This window comes from Oxyura jamaicensis, chromosome 1, assembly GCF_011077185.1.
Source record: "Oxyura jamaicensis isolate SHBP4307 breed ruddy duck chromosome 1, BPBGC_Ojam_1.0, whole genome shotgun sequence".
Taxonomy (NCBI): Eukaryota; Metazoa; Chordata; class Aves; order Anseriformes; family Anatidae; genus Oxyura; species Oxyura jamaicensis.
Genome location: NC_048893.1, coordinates 174,213,724 through 174,235,351, shown reverse-complemented (window position 1 = coordinate 174,235,351; position 21,628 = coordinate 174,213,724). Strand labels below are relative to the sequence as shown.

Here is a 21,628-nt window from a genome sequence, read left to right as displayed (position 1 = left end):
TCAAAATAGAAAATAACGTATGCAGTCAGTTCTTCCAAGACTCGTGCTTGGGAACTGTGCAAGCTACAGCCAGCACACTATTAGACTTGATAACTAGGGACCTATCAATTAGGAAGGTCTGACTGTGTCTCAACAACTATTATACAGAACGACAGAACCAGAGAATCGCAGAATTGTTTGGGTTGGAAGGGTTAAAGACCATGGTTAAAGACTATCTAGTCCCAACTCCCCTGTCTTGGGCAGGGACACCTTCCAGTGCATCAGGTCAGCCAGAGTCCCACCCATCCTAACCTTGCAACACCTAGTGCAAAATCTAGAGGAAATCGTCTGTGGCAATAAGAAAAGAGTGCACACTTTGAATTTACTAGCAATACAAACATGTCAGCAATTGGTCAGTAAAGTTAACTGAGGATAAATTCACTCTCCTTTTCAGATACTTGTATCTGAGTACTGTGGAAATTGTCTCAATGGACATTAGCAGAGCACAAATGACAAAGAAAAAATCCTACAGAAGCATGACCATACAAGTCAAATTATATTGAGTCTTAGTTTTATTTTTTTTTTTTTTACAATCAAAAATGCTTAAGTTAACATTCATATGTTTACAATGTCTGCCCCAAAGGACCTTGCTTGCTTCTCACTTTCAAGTTATTTTTGTAAGTGCTTTGAAGCTCTTTTTCAAGCTAATCTAAACAAAAACAGTCCGAGGAACATCATTTTTTAAGGCTGAACTTCAGCTGAAACATACACTGATGGGTGTACTCAAATTGTTAATGTGCAGTACAGGTTTCCTTTCCTTAATTAGTAATGTCAGCCTTAACTTCACTCAGAAGACTCATCCAGAAAGTAATGAAGACTTTTTTTTTAAAAAAAAAAAATATTACTGTTTTTGTTTGTTGTTTTGTGCTTTCACCACCAGTGAGGTTTATGGGATGTATTTGGTCAAAAAGGCAAGAAAATGGGATCTTGCATCTGGCTTTGCAGAAGTGTTTCATTACTGTTATGAGTTGTCTTTGTTTTCTTTGGAACCTGGCTCACACAAGCTGGGATCCATATCTTAGACATCTCTTCTTGCCTCAGAATGACAGGGAATGGAAGAAGCAGGAGAATCTTAAGGCCTGTGTACTCTTTCCATCACAAGTTCATGAAACAAAGAAGGAAAAAAATCTACCAGGAGAGCAGGATAACAGTCAATGCACCAGCACCAGACTTATTGTCTAAATACTACTCCAAAGCAAGAGATAGATACTATCTCAGTCTTTGATTGATATGAAGCCAATTTGTGTGCCGAAGTTAGTGCCATCACGGAAGTGAGAATAAAATTTATCAGGGTGGCATGCAGTACAGAATGTGATATTTTGGTTCTGGTCTGTGACAGAATCGTCTTGGATGTTCTCAGGAAGAATCCCACCACTCTCAAGAAGAATCCTTTAAGACAAACAGAAAACAGTCATTTTTGTCCATCTTCACATTCCGTTCATTCAGACAGCACCTCAAGTACCAATTGAACTAATTGTGCCAATATTGTGGTTAGGACTTTTTTTTCTCAACATTAGACTAAAATGATTGCTTTTCTGCAACCATTAAGAACACATAATTGGAGCATTTTTTTTTATATTCCAGAAACCAGTATAACAATAAAATAGTTGAAACCCAGCAAAGGTGAGCAGATACCTTTGATTTGAAGATATTTGTTGACCTGCACATTACTTAGAGAACACTTTAAGATGGTGAGGACCCTCACCATAGCACTGCTGGGTAATACTCTATTTTGATAACTAATGTGGAATTACCACCATAAGTTCTTTTGCTGTCATCTCTAGTTGAGCACCAAAAAAGGTGTATATTATGGAAATGCGCTCAGTAGACTTACCGTGTTGCTCTTCTAATATCAATATACGGAGTTGCAGAGTCAAAGTGTCTCACACACTTTGGATCAATTCTGTGAAACTCTTTAGCTGATTCGTGAGGAAGTTTATAGCAGCAAGGTCCTACAGAAGGGCCCAGGACCACAAGGATGTCTTTCACATTACAGCCATATTCAGATACCATTGCATTTACTGTGGCCATAGAAACTCCTAACAACGTGCCTTTCCATCCTGTGAGAAGTAAGAGGTTGAAAAAAATGTGTAAGTTTTCTCTTGAATTTTATAATAACTAAAAGCATGTATTATTCAAAGTATACATGAAAAGATATAGCAATTCTCTATATTAAAAAACAACACATCAACAACTGTCATGATTTTATATGGTGATATGATTATGCTATCATCATTTTGTGGAGTTGTAGAGAGGAGAGTTTGCATTAGGGTTCCTGAATTCCTTCTTCCATGTGTCCCAGTTTTGGCAGCTAGAACACATGACTGCTCCTCTGATCTTGGAACACTTCAGTAAGAATACATCATAATAGAAATATGTGACAGTGAGAGACATATTTTTATGACACGGTAAAAATGTTTTTACTGTTATTATAGTAAAAAAAAAAAAAAAAAAAAAGGAGGCTCAAGTCTCTAGCCTTAGACTTCACATTTTGGCATTGTTCAGAACAAGCAGAAGAACTCTGCTTGGAGTTCTTATATCTCACTTTGAGTCCTAGGAGGTCTTTGCATTGCACAGGGATTGTCTCATTCTGATGGATAAGATATCCTAATAACTTTTGTTCTGTTTTTCAACAACCAAAGACTGACATGACCTTATACCTAATTATCTGGATTTGTATGCAGAGCAACACGTGTTCAAGTTAAAACATGATTTGAGTGGGGCTAGCCAGGAAGAAAAGGATCTAGGCAAGAAAACTATAAGATAACTGGGAACCTTGCAAAGAATGTGATGTGGGAATGAGGAACCATAACTCGGGAGATGGAATGTGGGAGTTCAGACTGGAGATGGGAGGTATGCTTGGAGAAGGCAGCAGTGTGGGCTGGAGAAACAGTGTGGTGAGTCGGGGAAGGCAGGACGAGATAAATGAAGAGGCAGCAAGGAAAGGAGCAACTACAGACTGAAATATTTTACAGCTACGAGATTTGATGTAAAACAGTGTAAAACTTTAAACCCTTAAAACTTTCAAGAGTGGATAAAATTATTTCCATCCCTTCTCCCCCTTAAAAAAACACAATATTCCCCTCTCTCCCATACAGCCATGGTAGAATTCTTGTTCCACTTAACTTCTGTAACCTAAGCTTGCTAGGTTAGAGAAACCTAGAGAAACAACAATTTCATTGAGGGAAAATAAAAGTTTTGATCCTCTTATGAGGATTCACAAATGAAGGTGTGTACTAGCATCAAAGCTGAGGATAAACTCGTAGCCATGCAATCTCTCTGACCTCGTAAATACATCTTTTTTCTTTTAATAAAACAGCCACCAAAATAAAATTTAACTATAATATACACATTCTAGCCTAACAGCTGGGACATAAGCTGAAGTCAGACATTTCCCCAGGTTGTCCTAACCATACCTATCCATCCCTACTTCAGTTGTTTTCTCATTGTTTGGGTCAACCAAATATTTCTTCTGATCCAAAATGATTTAGGGTTTGCTCTGGTTTTGAGGACATTTTTTACATGTTAAGTTTGATGGGGAAAAGAAAGGATTTATTTGGTGCTGGCTACCAGCTCAAAAAAATAAATCTATAAATACATAAATAATTATTATTGTAGCTATAAAATCAACCAATTTAATAGCTTGGGAAACAAATTATTCCCAAGGCTAGCTGCACCTTCAGTTGCTAATTTTTAATTCTTTGTTCAAAGTTCCCTTAACAGGGGTCTTCTAGTTATTTTGATTTCTATGATTTAAAATTCCTACCAGAATGAGCAGCACCGCAGGCTTTTCTGACCGGATCAGCAAACAGCACAGGTATGCAATCGGCTCCTGGAGCTGCTATTGTAACACCTTTCTGATCCGTAACTATTCCATCATAGCTGTCAGGCTCTGTCTTTCCCATAATACACACAGCATTAGCATGATCAGTCTGTCAAAACAAAAACGGAATGTGCACAGTGATGAGACATTAAAAAACATTCTGACTAATGTAATTTTTTTTCATTCTGCACCAACTGCTCTGCATGGAAATCAGGCACTCCCTTGTTCAAATGACATGCAGATATATCAGTAGAAAGACTCCAATGAAGTGTTGTTGTTTGTTTCCTTTTAAGAGAAACTGTGCTGATCATTTATCTGACTGTTCTGCCTTGTGGTAAGTCAAATGTTAGAATATACTTGGAAGAAACAGTGCTACTTCTCCATATTGCACCAAATGGCTGATAGTTTGGATGGCTGCTCCCACAGATAAACTGCCAGAGAAAATGTTTTAATTGCCCTGCCTTTCACAAGTTCTTGCTGAGAAAGATAAGAATAAGGCCTACAGTTTTAGGCAGTGATGCATGAAGGAAGATTTGATCAGTTTATGTAAATCTAGTGTTTGATAAGGTACCTTGACTTTGTGAAAAGTCTCTGGGTTAAATCCTGCAGCATTAGCCAGCCTGCGGAGATTTTCTTTAACAACAACTTGTGGGTCCCTCCGCTTAGAACTGCTGAAGAGATTGCAGGAGCTTAGAGCTGGTATGTAGGAGATCCCACCTGTCCTTGTGGTGAATCCATGGAGGAAGATATCATCTGACAAGGCAAAAAGACAACAAACAATTACTTTTAACAAAAGCCCAGCCCTAATATTACGTGGCTTTATACTGAAGATAATTCAAATTGGTCAAACAAGTTGAGTGCTGCTTTACCTCTTATTTATCTCTGACATTTAAATTGATGGATTCTAAGTTTTCTTCTTGCTCATAATCATAATCCTCTGCAGTCTAGATAGAGGGGTTTGAGTGAGATGGAGTCCTGGCAGATATTTCCTGGCTTTTTATAGAGTTGCAGTGCAAACCCTATAGAAGAGGCAACTCACGGAGGAAAAGAAGGGTCAATTTCTAAAGCAACATTCCAAGGTGGCATCTCCCAAGCTTTTCTGGCAAATGAAGTATTAGTTCTCAAGACTTCACACAACCTCAAACATCTTTTTCAAGTACACTGAGAGGATCAAGAACTAGTGTTTCTGAAAAATCTTCTGTGTTTACAGTGTAGAGACTTTATTGTGGTCTCGTGCACCAAGTGGAATTGCTGCGGGTTTGTTTTTTTATGGTAGGGGGAGGGTTCTGCATGGCAAAGCTGAACAATGAGATTCTTTGAACTACTTTTTGCTATCTTAAAAGCTAACAAGCTCAGTGACATAATCAGAGTTGAGTTTCAAAATATCTTTTATGCAGTGTGATCAAAAGTCACAGACAAAAACTTGAAGGACAACAAAGGCAGATGGCTTTAAGTAACGAGAGTGCCTTTCCGGTTCTGGCCATTTCAGACGTTTTTAGGGAAACACAGTTCCACATTTTTGCAGTAGGAAACCCCTCAGTTTCCCTCTGAATCAAGAGACTCCATAATTACACTAATTGAGAGACATACTGCTGTAAACTGGGTCATGCCACGGCAGGGACACTGAGACACGAGTCTGATTAACCAGGAGCGCATAAGGCTGAAGACTGGGGCAAACTCCCATTCTGTCTGTTCAGAACATGATGGTAACTCCCAAAGCGTGTAATCCCCAGACAGAGCGGAACAGATTTTACTGCCTGCAATAATGCTCTCACTAAACCTAGGCTTCTCTTTCCACAGATCATGCCCCAGGTCCAGAACAGACTTGCAGGTCTTTTACTCTATCTCCCTCGACGCTTTTGCTATTACAGACATTATTACAGCTCCACATGGAGATATCTGCTGCCTGAAGACGTTTCCAAATCTCACCCATTTTGAATTTCCCTTGAAGAAATATGCTTACAAACAGTCTACATAAAACCTATTAGCTGCTGTCCACTTTACCTGGTATCAGGGAAGATTTGAGAATAGTGAGCTCCCCTTTCAGACTTGGCAGGCTTTCCAAGTACATCTGAATTTCACTTTGGATGAATGCCACGTCCTGTGTGGAAAGTGTTTGCCCTTCACTCTGAGATTCAGTTATCTGTAGGTTATTACAATCAGATGACACCTGTAAATCCTCAAATTCAAACTGGTAGACTGGAGTAAAGAGATGATCTATATATACTTTCATTAATTCTTTCCTTAAGGTAGGAAGAATAATTTTAATGATGCTTATGTCCTTTTCATCAAGTCTTTGTTTGATGGTGTACAACGCAGCAGCTGTAGTCAGAGCACGTACCACCTCGAGTCTTTTCTTCAGACTCTGGAAGTCTCTCAGAGCTGGAAGCAAGGAATCTTGCTCACCCTTCCATTCACTGCCCTGCACCTGGCAGCACATGACATAAACAAACGGCGCAGGGATGGAAGAGCACTTCTCAATAGTTTCCAGCGTGTTACATAGCAGTCCTTGGATGTTGTTCTGCAAGACGGTTGGTAGGCTGAACAGATCAATCAGTATTGCTTCCACCATAGTCCAGGCAATTTAAAGATTCCTACAAATAGCCAAAAAAAAAAAAAAGAAAAAAAAAAGAAAAAAAAAAAAGAAAAAAAGAAGCCAAGATAACACCATTAGACCAAACACATAGAGTTATGTCATTAAAGTAATGTATTTAGTGATGTTGTGTAGATAAGGTGACATAGCTATAATTATTGCTTTAGGATTTCCTCCACTGCCTTAAAAGAAAACACAGAAAAAGCATGGCAGCAAAAGAAAATTACAGAAAATGCGAAATATTTTACATTTATTTAAAACTCCCTATGACCACACCTACCTCAGTTTTATCCCAGATCAGAAATGAGAAAAGGTTCATCCCTAGTACTAGATTTATCGATTCAATTACCCCACATCAACATAATGATCTTCTTGACCTCTGAGTGCTGGGACCTCCTGTATGGCTCATCAGACGGAGGTTTTCATGCTATCAGCTTGCTGGGACTGGAAGATTTTCTAGAAGACTTTTTTGAGGCATTTCACACACATATTGCTGAGGTGGAGCTCATATCTAATACCCTTCCTTACAATATGGCTGTGGGGCTCTGAGCACAGCCACAACTTTTCCGCTGACCTCTGAAAGATTTTTTACACTTCTCCCTTTTGCATAACCAAATCAATTTGGTCATTTCTGGCTTCTCCGTGGAGGGGTATTTGTTAGGCGTAGTTCTTCTTCTCAGGACACACAGGAACTCAGCACAGGATACTAAAACTTTACCTAGTAATGCAAGAAATACACACAGCTAAATGAAAACAACAGAATACCATGCACAGCCTCTGCTTTCAGTTTCTTCACTATGCTGCAGTCTTTGTTCTGAAATCAAGATGCATTGAGATTATTCAAAACCATTGTGTGTAGTTTACAGCTTGTGGCTCATAGTCTACTTTCATTTTTCTGTGTTTCCCCCCCCCCCCCCCCCCCCCCTTCTGGACTTCCTTCCTGGCTGCCTTCAGAAACCTGCCTATCTCTTTCTTCCTTTTTCTGCTATGAGAGCATATTTTACACATTCCCTTAGAAGCACCTTATTTTATTTTCTCTGTCCTTGATAATTTTTCGCTGTTTCCAGTGAAAGCCTCCAGAGGTATGGATCAAAAGACTAGATCCCTTTTCTTTGGGAACCTTGAGCAAATGGCTATTTCATGACTAAGCACTGTGCTTTATCTGGGACGAATGTGACTCAACTTTATCACCAGTGGGAAGACTCCATGACTATTTAGATTATTCCTTAATACTGCCATTTCTCTGCACAGGAATGAATTGTGCATGAACACTAATACGTGATCAGAGACCCTTGTTTTATTGAACTGTTTATTCAGAGGAGGTTTTACAGAAAACATTCTTTATTTTCTTCATTGTTCTTTCCTCCAGACTGGAAGAAAAACAATCCTGACTGAGAACGATGCTTTCCTTTCTGCAACTTGAACACTTAAAAAGATTAATTAGCAACTATCAAAACAGGTGAACGGAAAGCATCAAAATGTGACAGCAGATAAAAGCATCTGCCAAGGAATTTATGACTCTCGATTTTGCTCAGTGTTATTTGCACACAACTGATAACAGATTTTAGAGAAAACAGCTTGCAAGGGAAACAGTGTCGAAACAGACTCATATCATACATCATGACTTGGGAAATCCAGAGATTTCTTTCCTTACCCTGACTCTCTCTGTGGGAGGTCAGTAAGAATATGACAAGTCCCAACCTAACTATGGCTAAAAGCCTCAGCAAAGACAGTACAACGGAGGGGTGTAGTGGAAAAACAGATTATTGCTCCACTTCAGATACGTCAACAGAGGAAAGTAAGTGGAGTTCATTGTTGTCCTCACATTTCCCCATGAGAATACCACCAAAGGAAGGGTGGAAGGAAAGCGTTTGCTGAGGGAGAGGTAGTTGCCTGCATTGTTAATAAGCCGTCTATGCATTGCAAAAAGTCCACAGAAGCAATTATTGAGATGTATACACAGGAACAATGGGGCTGAGTCACCCTCGTATCCTTCCAGTTTTGCATCACAGAGTTCTACTGAGGTCAGTGGTGTCAGAAGTAAATTTGCTTAGACTCATAATAGAAATTCATGACTACTTTCTAAGTCCCCCAAACAAAACCCTTCTCAAAATATGGGCTTGCCAAGCAAAGCAACGCTTTGACTTATTAGAAATGCATGCATGGTTATTCAGGTTTTAAGCAACACACTCTAGGTTCCATGTTAAATGGAAATTCACACTGCACATAACAGCATCAGAGAGCATTAAGTGCTCTTATAAAGGAGTTGTGCGTTCCAGTACACGGTGTAGGACAAATACTTGCACAAACTTGAAGCCAAGGCCACCTGTCAGCCATTCCACTCACTCTCTGAAACTCTGCACAAAAATGTGGAGTGCCAAGATTCTCTAGCACGGGCTTCAAGAAAATAAAATCAAATAAAATGACAGCTGATGAGAAGAGAGGAGAGGTAAGGAGGGGATGAAGAGTGAAAAGGGGAAATGCAAAGTGAATGTAGAAAAGAAAGACGTAAAACCAGGTGGTAGTGAAGAGATGGCTCAGAAAGACATCTAAAAGGCAACTCTCAGAAAACCCAGATGTCCAGTTCTGAAAATTCTCTGTTGGTCTAGACAAGACTGCTGGCAACTTCCTGCATCTGTGAGTCCTACAGGTCATGTTATCTTACAGAAACTCAGAAAACTGACATTGTTCTGGGAAAATATAGAAGGAAAGAAATATTTAACATCATGCCAGAGAGAGATGCCCAGAGAAAACATTAAAGCAGTCCAAATCAACAGGGATAAGAGCACACTTGCAATAAAACTTCAACAACAAAGCAAAACAAACAAACAAACAGAAAACTTTAAAAACCTCTTAACTTGGATTAAAATAAAACATTACGCCTCTCCTAACTTAAGGGTATTTAGGAAAGGTGGAAGAAACAGAAATCAGCACTTAAAAATTGAAGCACACACAGTTTTTATAAGTAAAATCAAGAGTTTAAAACAGAAATTACTTACAACAGTCACTCCTTTTAACTTCTTGCAAGATATCATCTGCTATAAACACACATTGCCAGCTTTATATATGTATCTCACTTCCCACTGTCAGTCTTGCAGCTGATTTGTACAAGATGGAAATTCCTAATCTAGGTAAGATTGGAGTGGGAACCTGTATTTCTTCTTCGTGATGAGACCCTGCTTTGTTGCTGTCACTATCCCCAGGAAAGAACAAACTGTACTGAAAGGCACCACCGTGATTAAGGACTAAACCCGGAAGCAGCACTAGCCCTGCCATGTAACTTACTGCTGTCACCACGCGTGCCAGTGCATTCGCTTTGCACAATCTCAGATTCAGAGACGTATGGCACACCAAAGCAGAACAGGAATGCAGAGAAGTTAAGGGAACACTTGTGCAGACCAGAAGTTTCCTTTTCTGAGGGATCTGGAAGGCAAGGCACACGTACTGGCATGTTCCAGTGATGGATTTAGCAGTCAGGCAAGAAAAAGCACATTCAGAAGGGCTCCGACAGGGGTTAAGAGTTGCCAGTCTTCACTGCCACCGCCTGAAATGAGGAAGGCAACTTCTCCGTGGAGCAGTGAGAAATTTTGCAGCGCTTGGTGAAAAAGTCAGTGTTTTGACAGGGCAATGCAACAGTCAGAAGGCAAGTAGGAGAATGAGGAATTTGTATCAGCGTTTGTCTGCGAATCCTATGATAATAAATACATTTTCTCAGCTGTGCTAAAATCATTGTCATAGCAATGATAAGTGTAACATTTTTTTCCATGAACTGAGGAATTTGTAAAGTCAGATTTCCTACAAATTGCTCTTCTACGGCTCCTATCTCTCCTTTCCCATCAAACACCTATATTTCTGCCAGGTCTAGGACGTACCTCTGGAGTCCCCTGCCATTTCCCTTCTTGGTTTTAATACCAGCATACACTGGGCAAAGGGATGAGAGCTGAACTCTCCTAGCATTCAGTACCAAAGGGAACTGATGTGGGTATCTTGTCCTTCCTTCCTGCCCAGAGGAGGAAGTTTACATGAAGTACATTTTTTATTTTCATGAAGTTTGCAGAAAGCAGTTACCTTTGAGGCTTTCAGCCCACTGTCAAACATGGCTGAACTAGGGCACAGCATTAAAAATTAACAGCAGGGACTCAACAAAGAGAGACCAACAAAGCAATTTTCTTTCCTTTAATCAGACTAAGGAAGAAAAAAAAAAGAATTACAGGGATTATTTTCAGTACAGAGTGCTGCTGTAAGGGGGGAAAGAAAAGGTCTGAAAATAGTCATGAATCCAAACAATACTGAAAACGACAAATTGGGATTACTTCACCAGCTGGTGTATTATACTCAGCTTCTGCCATCTCCTAAAAGGGATGAAATAAACCTATCATATGCAGAGTTGAGCTATTAAATTATAAAAATCATGCAATTTAAAGTTAAAATTCTTTATCCTGGAGTTGTGAGGAATATGTACGTAGGCAAGATGGGTCCATGACTGCACATTAGGACTAGAGGGAATGGCCTCAAGTTGCACCAGGGGAGGTTCAGGTTGGAAATGAGGAGACATTTCTTCTCAGAAAGAGGAGTCAGGCACTGGGACGGGTTGCCCAGGGAGGGGGTGGTGTCACCGTCCCTGGAGGTGTTGAAGGAGAGGTTGGACGTGGTGCTTAGGGACACGGGTTAGTGGGTGACACTGGGGGTAGGGGGACGGTTGGACCAGATGATCTTGGAGGTCTTTTCCAACGTTTATGATTATTTTTATTGGAACTCAATGGCACTCAGAAAAAAACAAAAAAACAAAACAAAACAAAAAAAAACAAAAAAACAAAAAAACAAAAAACAAAAACAAACAAACAAAAAAAAACAGGTCCTCTGCAGTGCATATTGAACACTAACAAATTATGACAGAAAACACAGTTTAATACAACACAATTCAGCAACTCTGGGGACATAGAAGCGCCGAAGGGCTATATAAACGTGCCCCAGCCCCGGGACAAGCCAGGCCGCCCTACCGCCTCGAACCCCACGGCGCAGCCCCCGCCCCATTTCTGACAGGCTGCGTCGATCCCTCCGCTTCAGCTCTGTCTCCTGCCAGGCACGGCCGCCCTCCCCGGGTCCCCTCAGCGCCGTTTGGTCGCCAGCAATGTCCTCTTCCCCCTCACACCGCCTCCCTCCCCGAGGTTCCCGCACCGCCCCTAAGCGCCCGAGGCCGCACCGCCCCACGTCCCCCGGCCCGGCGCTCCCCGGCGGTTTGGGCGGGAAGGGGCGGGGGCGGCCATTACAGCCGCCCTGAGGGGGCGGGAGCTTGGGGGCGGCCGCTTGGCTCCATTTGCTGCGATTTTGGGGTGTTTGGGGCTCTGTGTCGCAAGGGGAAGGGTTCCTCGGTGCTGAGGGGTGTGAGAGGGTGCTGGGGGAGCACGGTAGAGGGGAGAAGGGAGGGATGGCCGCACGACAGTAGCCACAGCCCTAAATCCGAAATGCTAAAGGTGGTTTCCTGGCCAAGCCTACCAATTTGCAGACAGAGTTCACGTGTGTGCCATCTAATATACCGACGGTGCACTTTGTGTCAAGTCACACTTGCAAGGTTTCAACACAGTTTAGTTCCACTTTTCTATTACAATACAGATTTGCTTCATTAATTTATGCTATCTGAAGTGATACCAAGATGGTACTAAATGTTTTCTAGTCATTGGGGTTTCTTTGTATTGATACTGGTTTGTGGCTTCCAGTGTGACAGCTTTCTCCATTTATTTTCTGTCATAAATTAAAGACAGTTTAATAGTTAATCCTCAGCTGCATAATGGTAAATGCAATAATGTAAATATTCAGACTAAATATGAAGACATGCTCTAAATTGCATTTAAGATGACTACATTAACATGTACTTGCTATGTGACCGTGCTCGAGCAGGAGGGTTGGACAAGGCGATCTCTGGAGGTCCCTTCCAACTTCAACCATTCTGTGATTCTGTGTTTCTGTGATTAAAAAAATAAGGATCTGTTCTTCAGAGAAGCCAGAAGAACACTGTAATCTTTTATGTTACAAAACTCTGGAAGATAGAGTTCTAATTCTCAGTCATTGTCTTTGAGCATCTACCCATTGGTAGCTTCTTGGTAATTAAAAATGAACCAAACCGAATTGTGTGTATATATAGCTAAACAAAATTTGTCATAGGAAAGTCCTTAGTATTATACTCTTACGCTAATGGTTAGCAATTAAATAGAATGGTGATAACACAATTCGCTTCTCTTTTAGGTCCTTGTAGGTCAACTCTTGTATAAAATGGCCAAGCAGAATTATCAATCACTAACTGAAGTGGTAAAACAAGTTGCAGAGCAGCAGCATTTACAGTCATCAGAAATAGAAAAGAACAAAGCAGTTCTTTTCCAATTACAGGTAATAAGCTTTCTGTAGAGGAGTTTAATTCATGTAATTTATTCATTAGTTGAGGAAGCATTCTTCATAATAAGGTGACTGTACATTTTTTGAGTGTTTGCATTTAAGTGTAAGGCAGCTATTCTAGTCCTCTGTGTGGTATTTAGGCCTTGCTGAAACTGCATGTCCATCATTATTTGGAAGGTTACTCCTTAGCTAAGACTTCATTAGAGTAAGTTTTAGCAGTTTTTGTTTATTATTATTTTGAGAGAAAATACCGAAATAGCCACAACATTAAATAATCAATATAAAGTTAGAGCTTTTTGCATTTTTCATGCTGATTAGCTAAGAAATTGTTAAAAAAAAAAAAAAAAAAAAAAAGATTTTGAAAGCATCCCATTTATCAGGTTTTCTAAAACTATCATTTTTTCTTAGCATACAGAATGCTTTTTTTTCCTTTTTGTGTGTGTGTGTGTGTGTGTGTGTGTGTGTGTGTGAAGAATACTTTTTCTCTGCATGTAGTGGATGTCCTAGGGAGTCATTAAATACCATTTTTATTTTAATTATTTGTATTTTTTAATTATTTTGTAAAACATTAAATAGGTGTAGTATTCCTGAAAACTAAGTAATCACTTCTGTTACAATCTCTCACAGAATTTGTTAAGCCTTCAGTTGTCATTTAAACTTTGAGACCAAATGTCTGTCAAGAGACATACATTTAAGTATGAGGAAAACCACAACAGTGTTCAGACATTTTTGAGCGTGAGAGAATGCAAAAGGAAATCCTATTATAACATCTGCAAATACCTCTACAACTGAAATAACTGATATTTGAAATTTTGCACAAAGATAACTTCTTTGAAGGAGCAGCAAAGATTTTTATTGGTTAGGAAGGTCTAATAACTGGCCACACCTTGCAAGAAGATTTCTTCTAATAATATACTGTAATTTTATATTTATAATATACTGTATATTACCTAACAATATTACTGTAACATACTGTGATGATGTTGTAACAATTAAACTATGATCAAGCAATTAAAACAAGAGTTTCGGTTTTCAAAAACCCACAGAAGTTTAAAGTCCTAGATAATTAATTTAGCCAATTTCTTTTCTTCCTCTCCAACACCTTTCTTTTTCTTAAAGAAAAAAAATAATAATTTTTAAAAAAGCTTTTTAAAAATTATTATTATAATTCCATAATTAATAATTAATTAATTCCATAATTAATTCCATACAAACATTATTGTTAGCAGAACAGCTAAATTAAATAGCTAGGAACTGAATGCAGAACCACTTGTTCACCTTCCAGTCTATTCCCTATGTGTCACAGTACACACATTAAACTGTCATTTCCTTTCCAAAATTGAAGATCTTGATAATGCCTTATTCTGTTCAAAGCATTGAATAGGAAACTTCATAGCACACATAATGCTTCCACTAGAGAAAAGATAATAGGCAGCATAAATCACAGCACAAATTCTCACTTAATACACAATAGTTGGCTGTTACTTAGGGTGGGATTCATCACAGCAAACTTTCATCACCTACAAATCAGATGTTAAACCCTTATTAGTCATCTAGGCTACCTCTGTAGTCAACAAAGAGACAAACATTTCTGAGGCAGCGATTCAGCCCTCCCATCTTATGATGACATGAAATACTGCTTCCTGGAGCTGTTTGCTTCTCATCAGTGAGAAGATGTAGAGGCCTTTGTAGGACTAGGTGCCTATTTCTTAGAGATTTAAAAATAGCCGGGATTAATCCTAATCTCAAATTTCCAGTGATGTAGACAGGATAAAGACTTCAGAAGAACAGGCTAGTTAGGCGCCATCACTCATCAATTTGTTTCTGTCTGTGTGTATAAGTGTGGGTTTGGTACCATGTGGTTTTAGTCTGATTTGGGCTAAAAGAGATCCTGCCTCTAAACAAACTTTAAGACTGGGTTTGATCCGTCAAGTACTATGTATTTTGTAACTATGGGGAAATCAAAGTAATTTGAATAATACTTTGTTTCATATTTTAGACTCAATCTAAGGCAAGAAGTCTAAGATGTTCCTCCATTATGTCTCTAAGGTGATGATTTTAGGAAATAATAACTTTAATTCAAACCCCATTAAGAAAGTGAAGATAAGTTTCTGTTAAAGAAATATAAATTACAGTGCTTAACTAGATTCCTGGCATCCTCTCAAATAAAAATACTCTTAAGTGAATGCTGAAATATTTTACAGGCTAAGTTTCAGGAACTAGAAAAAGAAATGAATTCTATCCTGTTAGAAACAAAAACAACAGAAAGGGACATATATCTGCAAGACGATGCCATAGAAGTGACAAAGTATCACTGCGAAAACCTGGAGGCCCAAGTCAGAGCCCTATATTTCGACAATATGAAGCTGAGGTTTGATGCAGAAGCTATACAGGAAGAGTATGAGATGACATTTGCAAGAAATAGTGAATATCGGGAAAAAATAAAAGCTCATAAAGATCTCTTTTGGGAGATGGAAAGTAAAATGCCAGTTATGATTGAGCTTGCTAAAAAGAAAGCCATCGTTACAGAGCTGAGGACAAAGAAAGAGGAGTTAATGCGTGATCTCCAGAATCCAGAAGGCTCTATTATAAAACAAGTGCAGGTACTATACTTCCTCTTTGATTTATTTCATTTTGTGTAAAATAATTTTGGCATAGTTTAATATGATTATTTTGTCTAATAATTTGACATCCATGATGGATTGACTAGGGGAATGGAGATTCATTTAAAAGGGTAGATTAACTGAAGAAATTAAGACATCAGTCTGCAGTAAAATAATCATCAGCCCCAGTTACTTGTATATTATTTTAAAGTGTTCATTCTATGAGATTGAATGAACTCAGCTAAGAAAAAAATTACAGGGTTGTAAATTAAAGTTTATCATTGCCAAGTGATTTGTGGGATTATGTAGGTTGTTGGATAAAGTTACATGTACACTTTTCAGCAATGGAATATAGCCATGTTTTTATACTTTTTATCTAACAGTGTAGTATTCATTTAAATTTGTTGCCAGGTTATGAACTACAGTTGAGCTGTTTTCCAACAGGAGGTGGGTCTGATAAGAAGGTGATAAAAAGGAGGAGGCAGAAAGTTTTCGCGTTTCAGTCTAACATTGTTGTTTTTATTAGAGCCTAATTGCAAGACTTATTAAAAGCTACAATGTTGGAAGTCCCCACCACAAAATTTTGCCAATATGTGAGAAAACACGTGTGAATTTGAAATGAAGTCACAAATTGCCACCGGGACGCAACTTGTATTATTGAAAATGTGGTGTTTATTCAAGTATAATGATGAAAACTTTGTTGTACATGCAACTTTTTAAATCTCAATAAGTGTTGACTATGAACATTGTATTTGTCTGTGAGAAAACTATCTCAAATATTACAGGAAATATTCATGGATTTTGCAGTAAATTGAAAACAAAATTATAAGCACCCAAATGAATTCAGATTCCTGTGTTGTTACAGTTGTTTGTATGTTTGTATGTCTCTTAAAGTACATAAAACCATATTATTAAGTATTTTAATAATCATTTTTAATTATGATTCTTAAATTATTAATTTAATTCCTAACGATTATTTTAATGTGCAATTGTGTAATAAAGATATTTATCTCACCTTTATTAATGAAGTGAGACTGTTAAAAGTTGACACTTGTAATAAGATGAGTAGATGTATTTCACAACCTTTTAAAGAAGGGGATTTCTCTATCTTAAACTCGCAGGAAGAAATTACACTTTTAAAAAAGGAGATCACATCGGTGAAAGAGTTCATTAATAAAAAAACAGATGTTCTGGAAGAAGAAAAAAAAATGCATGCTAAGCTTAGAAAAGAAATTGAGGTGAGTCATTTCAATAAAATATAATTGTAGTTCTCTGGTAAAAGGTGGATAGTGCAGATGAAATTTGGAGTGCTTTACACAGGGTTGCTGGCCATACATTATTCAAGTCCATATAGTAACTGTGCTTTCTTAAGTTCTTGATATTGCTAGTCTTTCTAAAGTTCAGAATTTAATTGTTATTGTGAGATAAAGTTACGAATATTTTTTCAAAACCTCCTAAGAAGGAGTTCAGCTTTTAACTTTTGGAATGCAGTTCTGAAAAGAAAGATGTCACTGAATGGTAGGAAGGTAAGATATCTGTTTTGTTATTTCTGTAATACTTTTGAAATATTTTAAATCTCACTACTGACTTGATTATTCATGACCTGTTTCATGGTTCCTGATACCACATTAATGGGAGAATCAATTGCACCAAGAAAATGGTTTTCCAATGAATCTCTCTATTTTGAGTTGACATTAAATTAAGGATAATGGAGCAGCTAATACGTAGCTGACAAGATAAAATTCTGATAAATAGTTAAACACTTCTCTTTTTAGGTAATTGAATTGTATTTTATGTTTTGTTCCATACTAAAATACTTTGCATGTCTGCATGGCTTTTAGTTTGGAAGTTTCACATCATTTATCTTGTTAATTCAAATAAATTCCACAAAATGTAATGATAAAAGCCTGATAATATAAAGATTAACAGAACTGAGGTTAGCTCTATTGCTATTGTAAAATGCAGGAGGAAAAAGAATTATCGTTCATGTTATGGGAAATGGCAGAGAATTTTTAAACTGAAGAGCAAAGCACAGCCACTTTAGTCTCTGCTATTCAGCGTCTGAAAAAATAATTTATAACCAAGGCAACAGCTTCCTAATAAAGTTCTCTAAATCCATGCTGAAATTAGGCAGCCTAAAAATAATGTTCTGTTCTGTTATCAGAACCAATTAAGTAGTGAAGGTTAATGTATTTTTTCAGTTGTTTGGATTATAAGATCTTTCTGTCTCAGAAGAAAGCAGGATTAAAAATCAAATGTTTCAGGGTATTATTTTTTAGTAAGAGTTCTCTAGAAAATAGTCCAACTTTTAATGTATAAACTAACAATGGACAAGCAGAAACATTAATACCCAGCAGCCCTCGGCACAAGCCAGGAAAGAATACTTAGTGCAAGCAAGTGAATAAAGGGAGATATAGGAGACATGGATGAAGATCCACTAAGCTGCAAGGGTGGGATTTGCCTCGAGACACCTTAAAGTGGTTGGCTGAATGTAAGTGGCTACACAAGTCAGACAGTTCCCATTATAATCAACGGAGGTGTAGTCAGTCCAGCTGATAAAAGTCAAGAGATCAGTTCAGTTGGACAAATGTACGTGCTCATGGCACCTACAGGTGAGCCACATAATCTAGTCTTTCTGGACTTTTATAGTATGTATAACACTGTAGGTTTCTAATGATCAAACCAGGAATGTAGACATGTAGGGTAGGTCACACGTATACCTCAAAAGCCAGGTGTCAATCTACAAACTGACCTCACCTCAAGGCTTCAGAATTTGTCATAGTACTTTTTTTTTACATCTTGTATGGATTTTCAGCTTCTAGCAGTGCTTGGGCCAAGAGTAACCTGCCTCCTCTCATTAATTTGCAGAGAGTATGTGAGCTCCCAGGTTTCTGAGCCTTCAGATAGAGGAAATCATTATGTCTGTTTAATAAGTTTGTTGTTGCTGTAGAATTTCTGGAGCCTTGACTCAGCAATAATTTTAAGCATTTGTAAAAGTTTGCCCCTATATGGCCCTATAAATGCCTACCGAATTCCTATTGAAGCATCATTAATGGCTAGTACTCAAGCTGAATGGACTGAACTTCCACTTTGCCTAAGCATTATCTCAGGTTTCCCACAAAGATTTCCCTACCTAAACACATTGTCCAGGAATGTGATTTGGAATGCCTTTCTAAAGCAGACATTCTGAATCATTTAAAAGATGAATTCTGGAAATTAAAAAGAAATTATGGAAGAAACATCTTTCAGCAATGAAATTTGTCTCTTAAGTTTCCTTTCTTCCAAGGAAAGTCTGTGCTCTGACATGGCTAATTCGTATGCTATACACTTAGTTTATAACAGGGATGCTTCCCCTGTTTAGAACAGGGGTACCAGTGTAATTCTAGGTAACCTGTAGACCATGTCTCATTATCTTTCCTGAATGACAGCCCCAATACCTATCTCTTAAAAAGCCTAGCCAATTCCCAGGTTTGGATAGGGAAAGATTAATAGATGAGGGTGATTACCTTTGTAGGGATGAGGCTTCAGTCTTAGTAACTACTACAAGACACCCACAAATAATAGAAAAGAGGTTGTTATTTTAATCAATAAGAAAAGAAAAGCTCTAAAGAATGTCTATTCTCCAGCTGCCCCTTTTCCCCCACATCATCATACAGTTTTACTATTCTTGACAGATCTTTGTCCATCCTGTTCTTAAAGGACTCCAGTGCTGGAGATTCCACAAGTGCCCAAAGTATTTTTTAATTATTAACTAACATGTACACAATATCTAGTAAAAAGAGCCATGTCCCCATCCCTGGTTTTCAGTAGGCATATGTGTGTCATTCAAATGAGGGTGAAGCCAATTTTTCCTTAAGTGAATAGGCAGTATTTACATTTTTATTACAATAAATATCTCACATTTTTACACTTCAGAATGCAAATCTCCAAAGGGTTGCCTACAGCAGCAATACTTCTCAAAATAATGAGTGAGTGCATTGCAACAGTGAAGGTGCTACTACAGCCGTTCAGGTTACCTCGTTTGTATTCTAACTTTTACCCATGCACAGTTGTCAAAGAATGAAAATTTCATCCTTTCTCACCTCTTACTCTGCAACCTGAAATGTTCCACGTACAAAGTCTTGCCACAGTGGTAAGATAAGATGCTTACGTATGAATCTTTGGGTGGGATTTACTTTGTTAAACACCTACAAAACAGGTATCCACACTGAACTCATCACCTAAGCTCCTAGTGGGAAACAGAACAGCCTTTTTTCCTTTTTTTTTTTTTTCTTTCTTTCTGGGAGAAAAAGGCATAACTGATATTGCTCTAAAGCAGATGATTGATACTGTCCTAAAGCAGATAACTGCAATAAATCAGATGAGTGGCTTCTTAGATGCTTCTGTGTTTCTTCAGTATCTATAAAGTCATCATGGAATGACACAGTCAAATGTCAGAATCTACACTTACACAGTTAGGTGAGGTGAAGCCACCTCTGTAAATACTCTTTTACTTGAAAGAAAATTTGATGTGTATTTTATTCTATTTTATCAGGTACAGAATAAGAGATATGATGCTATTCTAAAACGTTTGCATTGCCAACTGAACAAACTCCATTCAAATAAAAGACAATGGCATTGGAACATTCAGCAAATGGAGAAAAAGGCAGCAGAACTAAGAAAGTGTCTTGGAGTAGTGGAGTTATAGAGTAACCATAACCTAATGAAGCTACAGTGGGGGAAAACAATGTGGGTAATACTTTCCAGACAAATTAGGTTGTTTTTTGTTTACTTGTTTGATTGTTTTCTTGTGGGAATGCAAAAACAGTAAAGTAGTCCAATAGCTATCTATCTATTTATTTATTTAAGTTTTTCTCACTTTAACTATGCGGCCCAAACTAAGCAGAGCTCAATCGGTACTGCTTTGGAATACCTTTTTTTTTTTTTTTTTTTTTTTTCCCTGTGGCCAGAGGCTGTTCAGGAGAAGAATATCGATATTATCAATATTATGTTATCAATAATTATATGTTATCAATATTTTCAGTTATTTACAAAGCATGTGCCAATTTTATTTTAAAACTCATTTAAAATCAACCAAATAACATTTGAGTAGCTCTTTTTGATTTTATTACATCTCTGAAGATTGAGATCTACTTTTCCTACAGAAAAAAATAGTATCAGCATATATTTGCATTCTTGGGATATCAAAGCTCTCATGGCCTATATTTTGCTGAGCAGGAAATTCACATAGATGATATCACAGCCTCTTTGCCCTATGTCTGCCAGAATGTCCTTGTGTGGGTTACAAGGTGGACATAGGCTTTCCTGCTATAAAAGGCTTGGGAACAAGTATATTCAGATGTGGGGTACAAATCGGCTGATTTGAAGTGGACAAACAGACATCTCCCAAGTAGTTAATAAAGAGGAATGAATAGGTGAAGAGCTTTTAAAAGCTCCAGACAGCTTTTAAAGTGGAACTCGCCATCTAGAGACAGTAATGCATCGCAGATCATTGATTTTAGAGGAACTGACAGAGTAGAGGATCTTAACTAACTAATACTAGTCATCTAACACCTAAGTGCTTAATATTAGGTGAGATTATTCTCAACATAAATGACCACATATTAAAAGCTCTTGTTAAAATAGTGAGTAGTGGATATTTTTCTTTGCCTTGTTTTTATTATGTGCTTGGCATTTGAGGAATTTACAGTACTTTGTCTGTTCTTACACTTATGGTAATAGTTCTGTCTGGTTGAAACCTGTAACATTTATCTGTTCTGTGAATGTAGTTAGCTTTTTATTTGAGGTATTGTCTTACATAATTTAGATTTATCTTTACACCTGAATAAAAAATGAAGATTTTAGCAAACTGTTTACTATTAAAACTGTTATACTGCCTATATGTTGTCAGTGTAGGAAAGCAAATATTAAAATGAAATACCAATATTAATTTCCTTTGGATATTTGTATATTCATATATACTTACATTTTCCTGTGTATTTTACTTAATATAAATTGATTTTAAGCAACACACTCACTCATGAAGGCTCTCTGCCAACTTTAACTGTTAGACTCAGATTAGTTTGGCACGGTCTTTTTCCCTCATGACTTTATCAAACAAATTACTATTGCCATCCTGATAATCTCTCCAGAGAGGTTTGCTGCCTACTTGGGGCCCACATTCATAGTATTACTAAGAGG

The 21,628-nt window shown here is 37.9% G+C and overlaps 2 protein-coding genes across 10 annotated transcripts in view; one reads left to right on the top strand and one right to left on the bottom strand.

Moving 5' to 3' along the window:
• Window positions 1–533: 533 nt before the first annotated feature.
• Window positions 534–21,628, bottom strand: part of LACC1 (laccase domain containing 1) — a 47,397-nt gene continuing 26,302 nt past the window's right edge. For 3 of the 8 annotated variants that reach the window (XM_035322426.1, XM_035322386.1, XM_035322401.1), the window contains exons 2-6: window positions 5,867–6,456; window positions 4,434–4,615; window positions 3,806–3,971; window positions 1,874–2,099; window positions 534–1,428 (exon numbers count right to left, since the gene is read on the bottom strand). In XM_035322426.1, coding sequence (XP_035178317.1) covers window positions 1,254–1,428; window positions 1,874–2,099; window positions 3,806–3,971; window positions 4,434–4,615; window positions 5,867–6,434 — 1,317 coding nt within the window. In that variant the 5' untranslated portion in view covers window positions 6,435–6,456 and the 3' untranslated portion in view covers window positions 534–1,253. Of the gene's footprint in view, window positions 1,429–1,869; window positions 2,100–3,805; window positions 3,972–4,433; window positions 4,616–5,866; window positions 6,457–6,735; window positions 9,353–9,454; window positions 10,214–10,327; window positions 10,554–16,463; window positions 16,564–21,628 lie in introns of those variants that run through there. The other 5 variants (XM_035322407.1, XM_035322416.1, XM_035322379.1 and 2 more) reach the window with 5 other exon arrangements.
• CCDC122 (coiled-coil domain containing 122) lies at window positions 11,695–21,482 on the top strand. Of its 2 annotated transcripts, XM_035322452.1 has the most exons (5): window positions 11,695–11,997; window positions 12,709–12,839; window positions 15,050–15,448; window positions 16,570–16,686; window positions 19,983–21,482. In XM_035322452.1, the coding sequence occupies exons 2-5, from the start codon at window positions 12,726–12,728 to the stop codon at window positions 20,133–20,135; spliced, it is 783 nt and encodes a 260-aa protein (XP_035178343.1). In that variant the 5' UTR covers window positions 11,695–11,997; window positions 12,709–12,725; the 3' UTR covers window positions 20,136–21,482. The 2 variants fall into 2 exon arrangements, with proteins under 2 accessions (XP_035178343.1, XP_035178341.1); XM_035322450.1 differs by lacking the exon at window positions 11,695–11,997 and having other exon boundaries at window positions 12,446–12,839.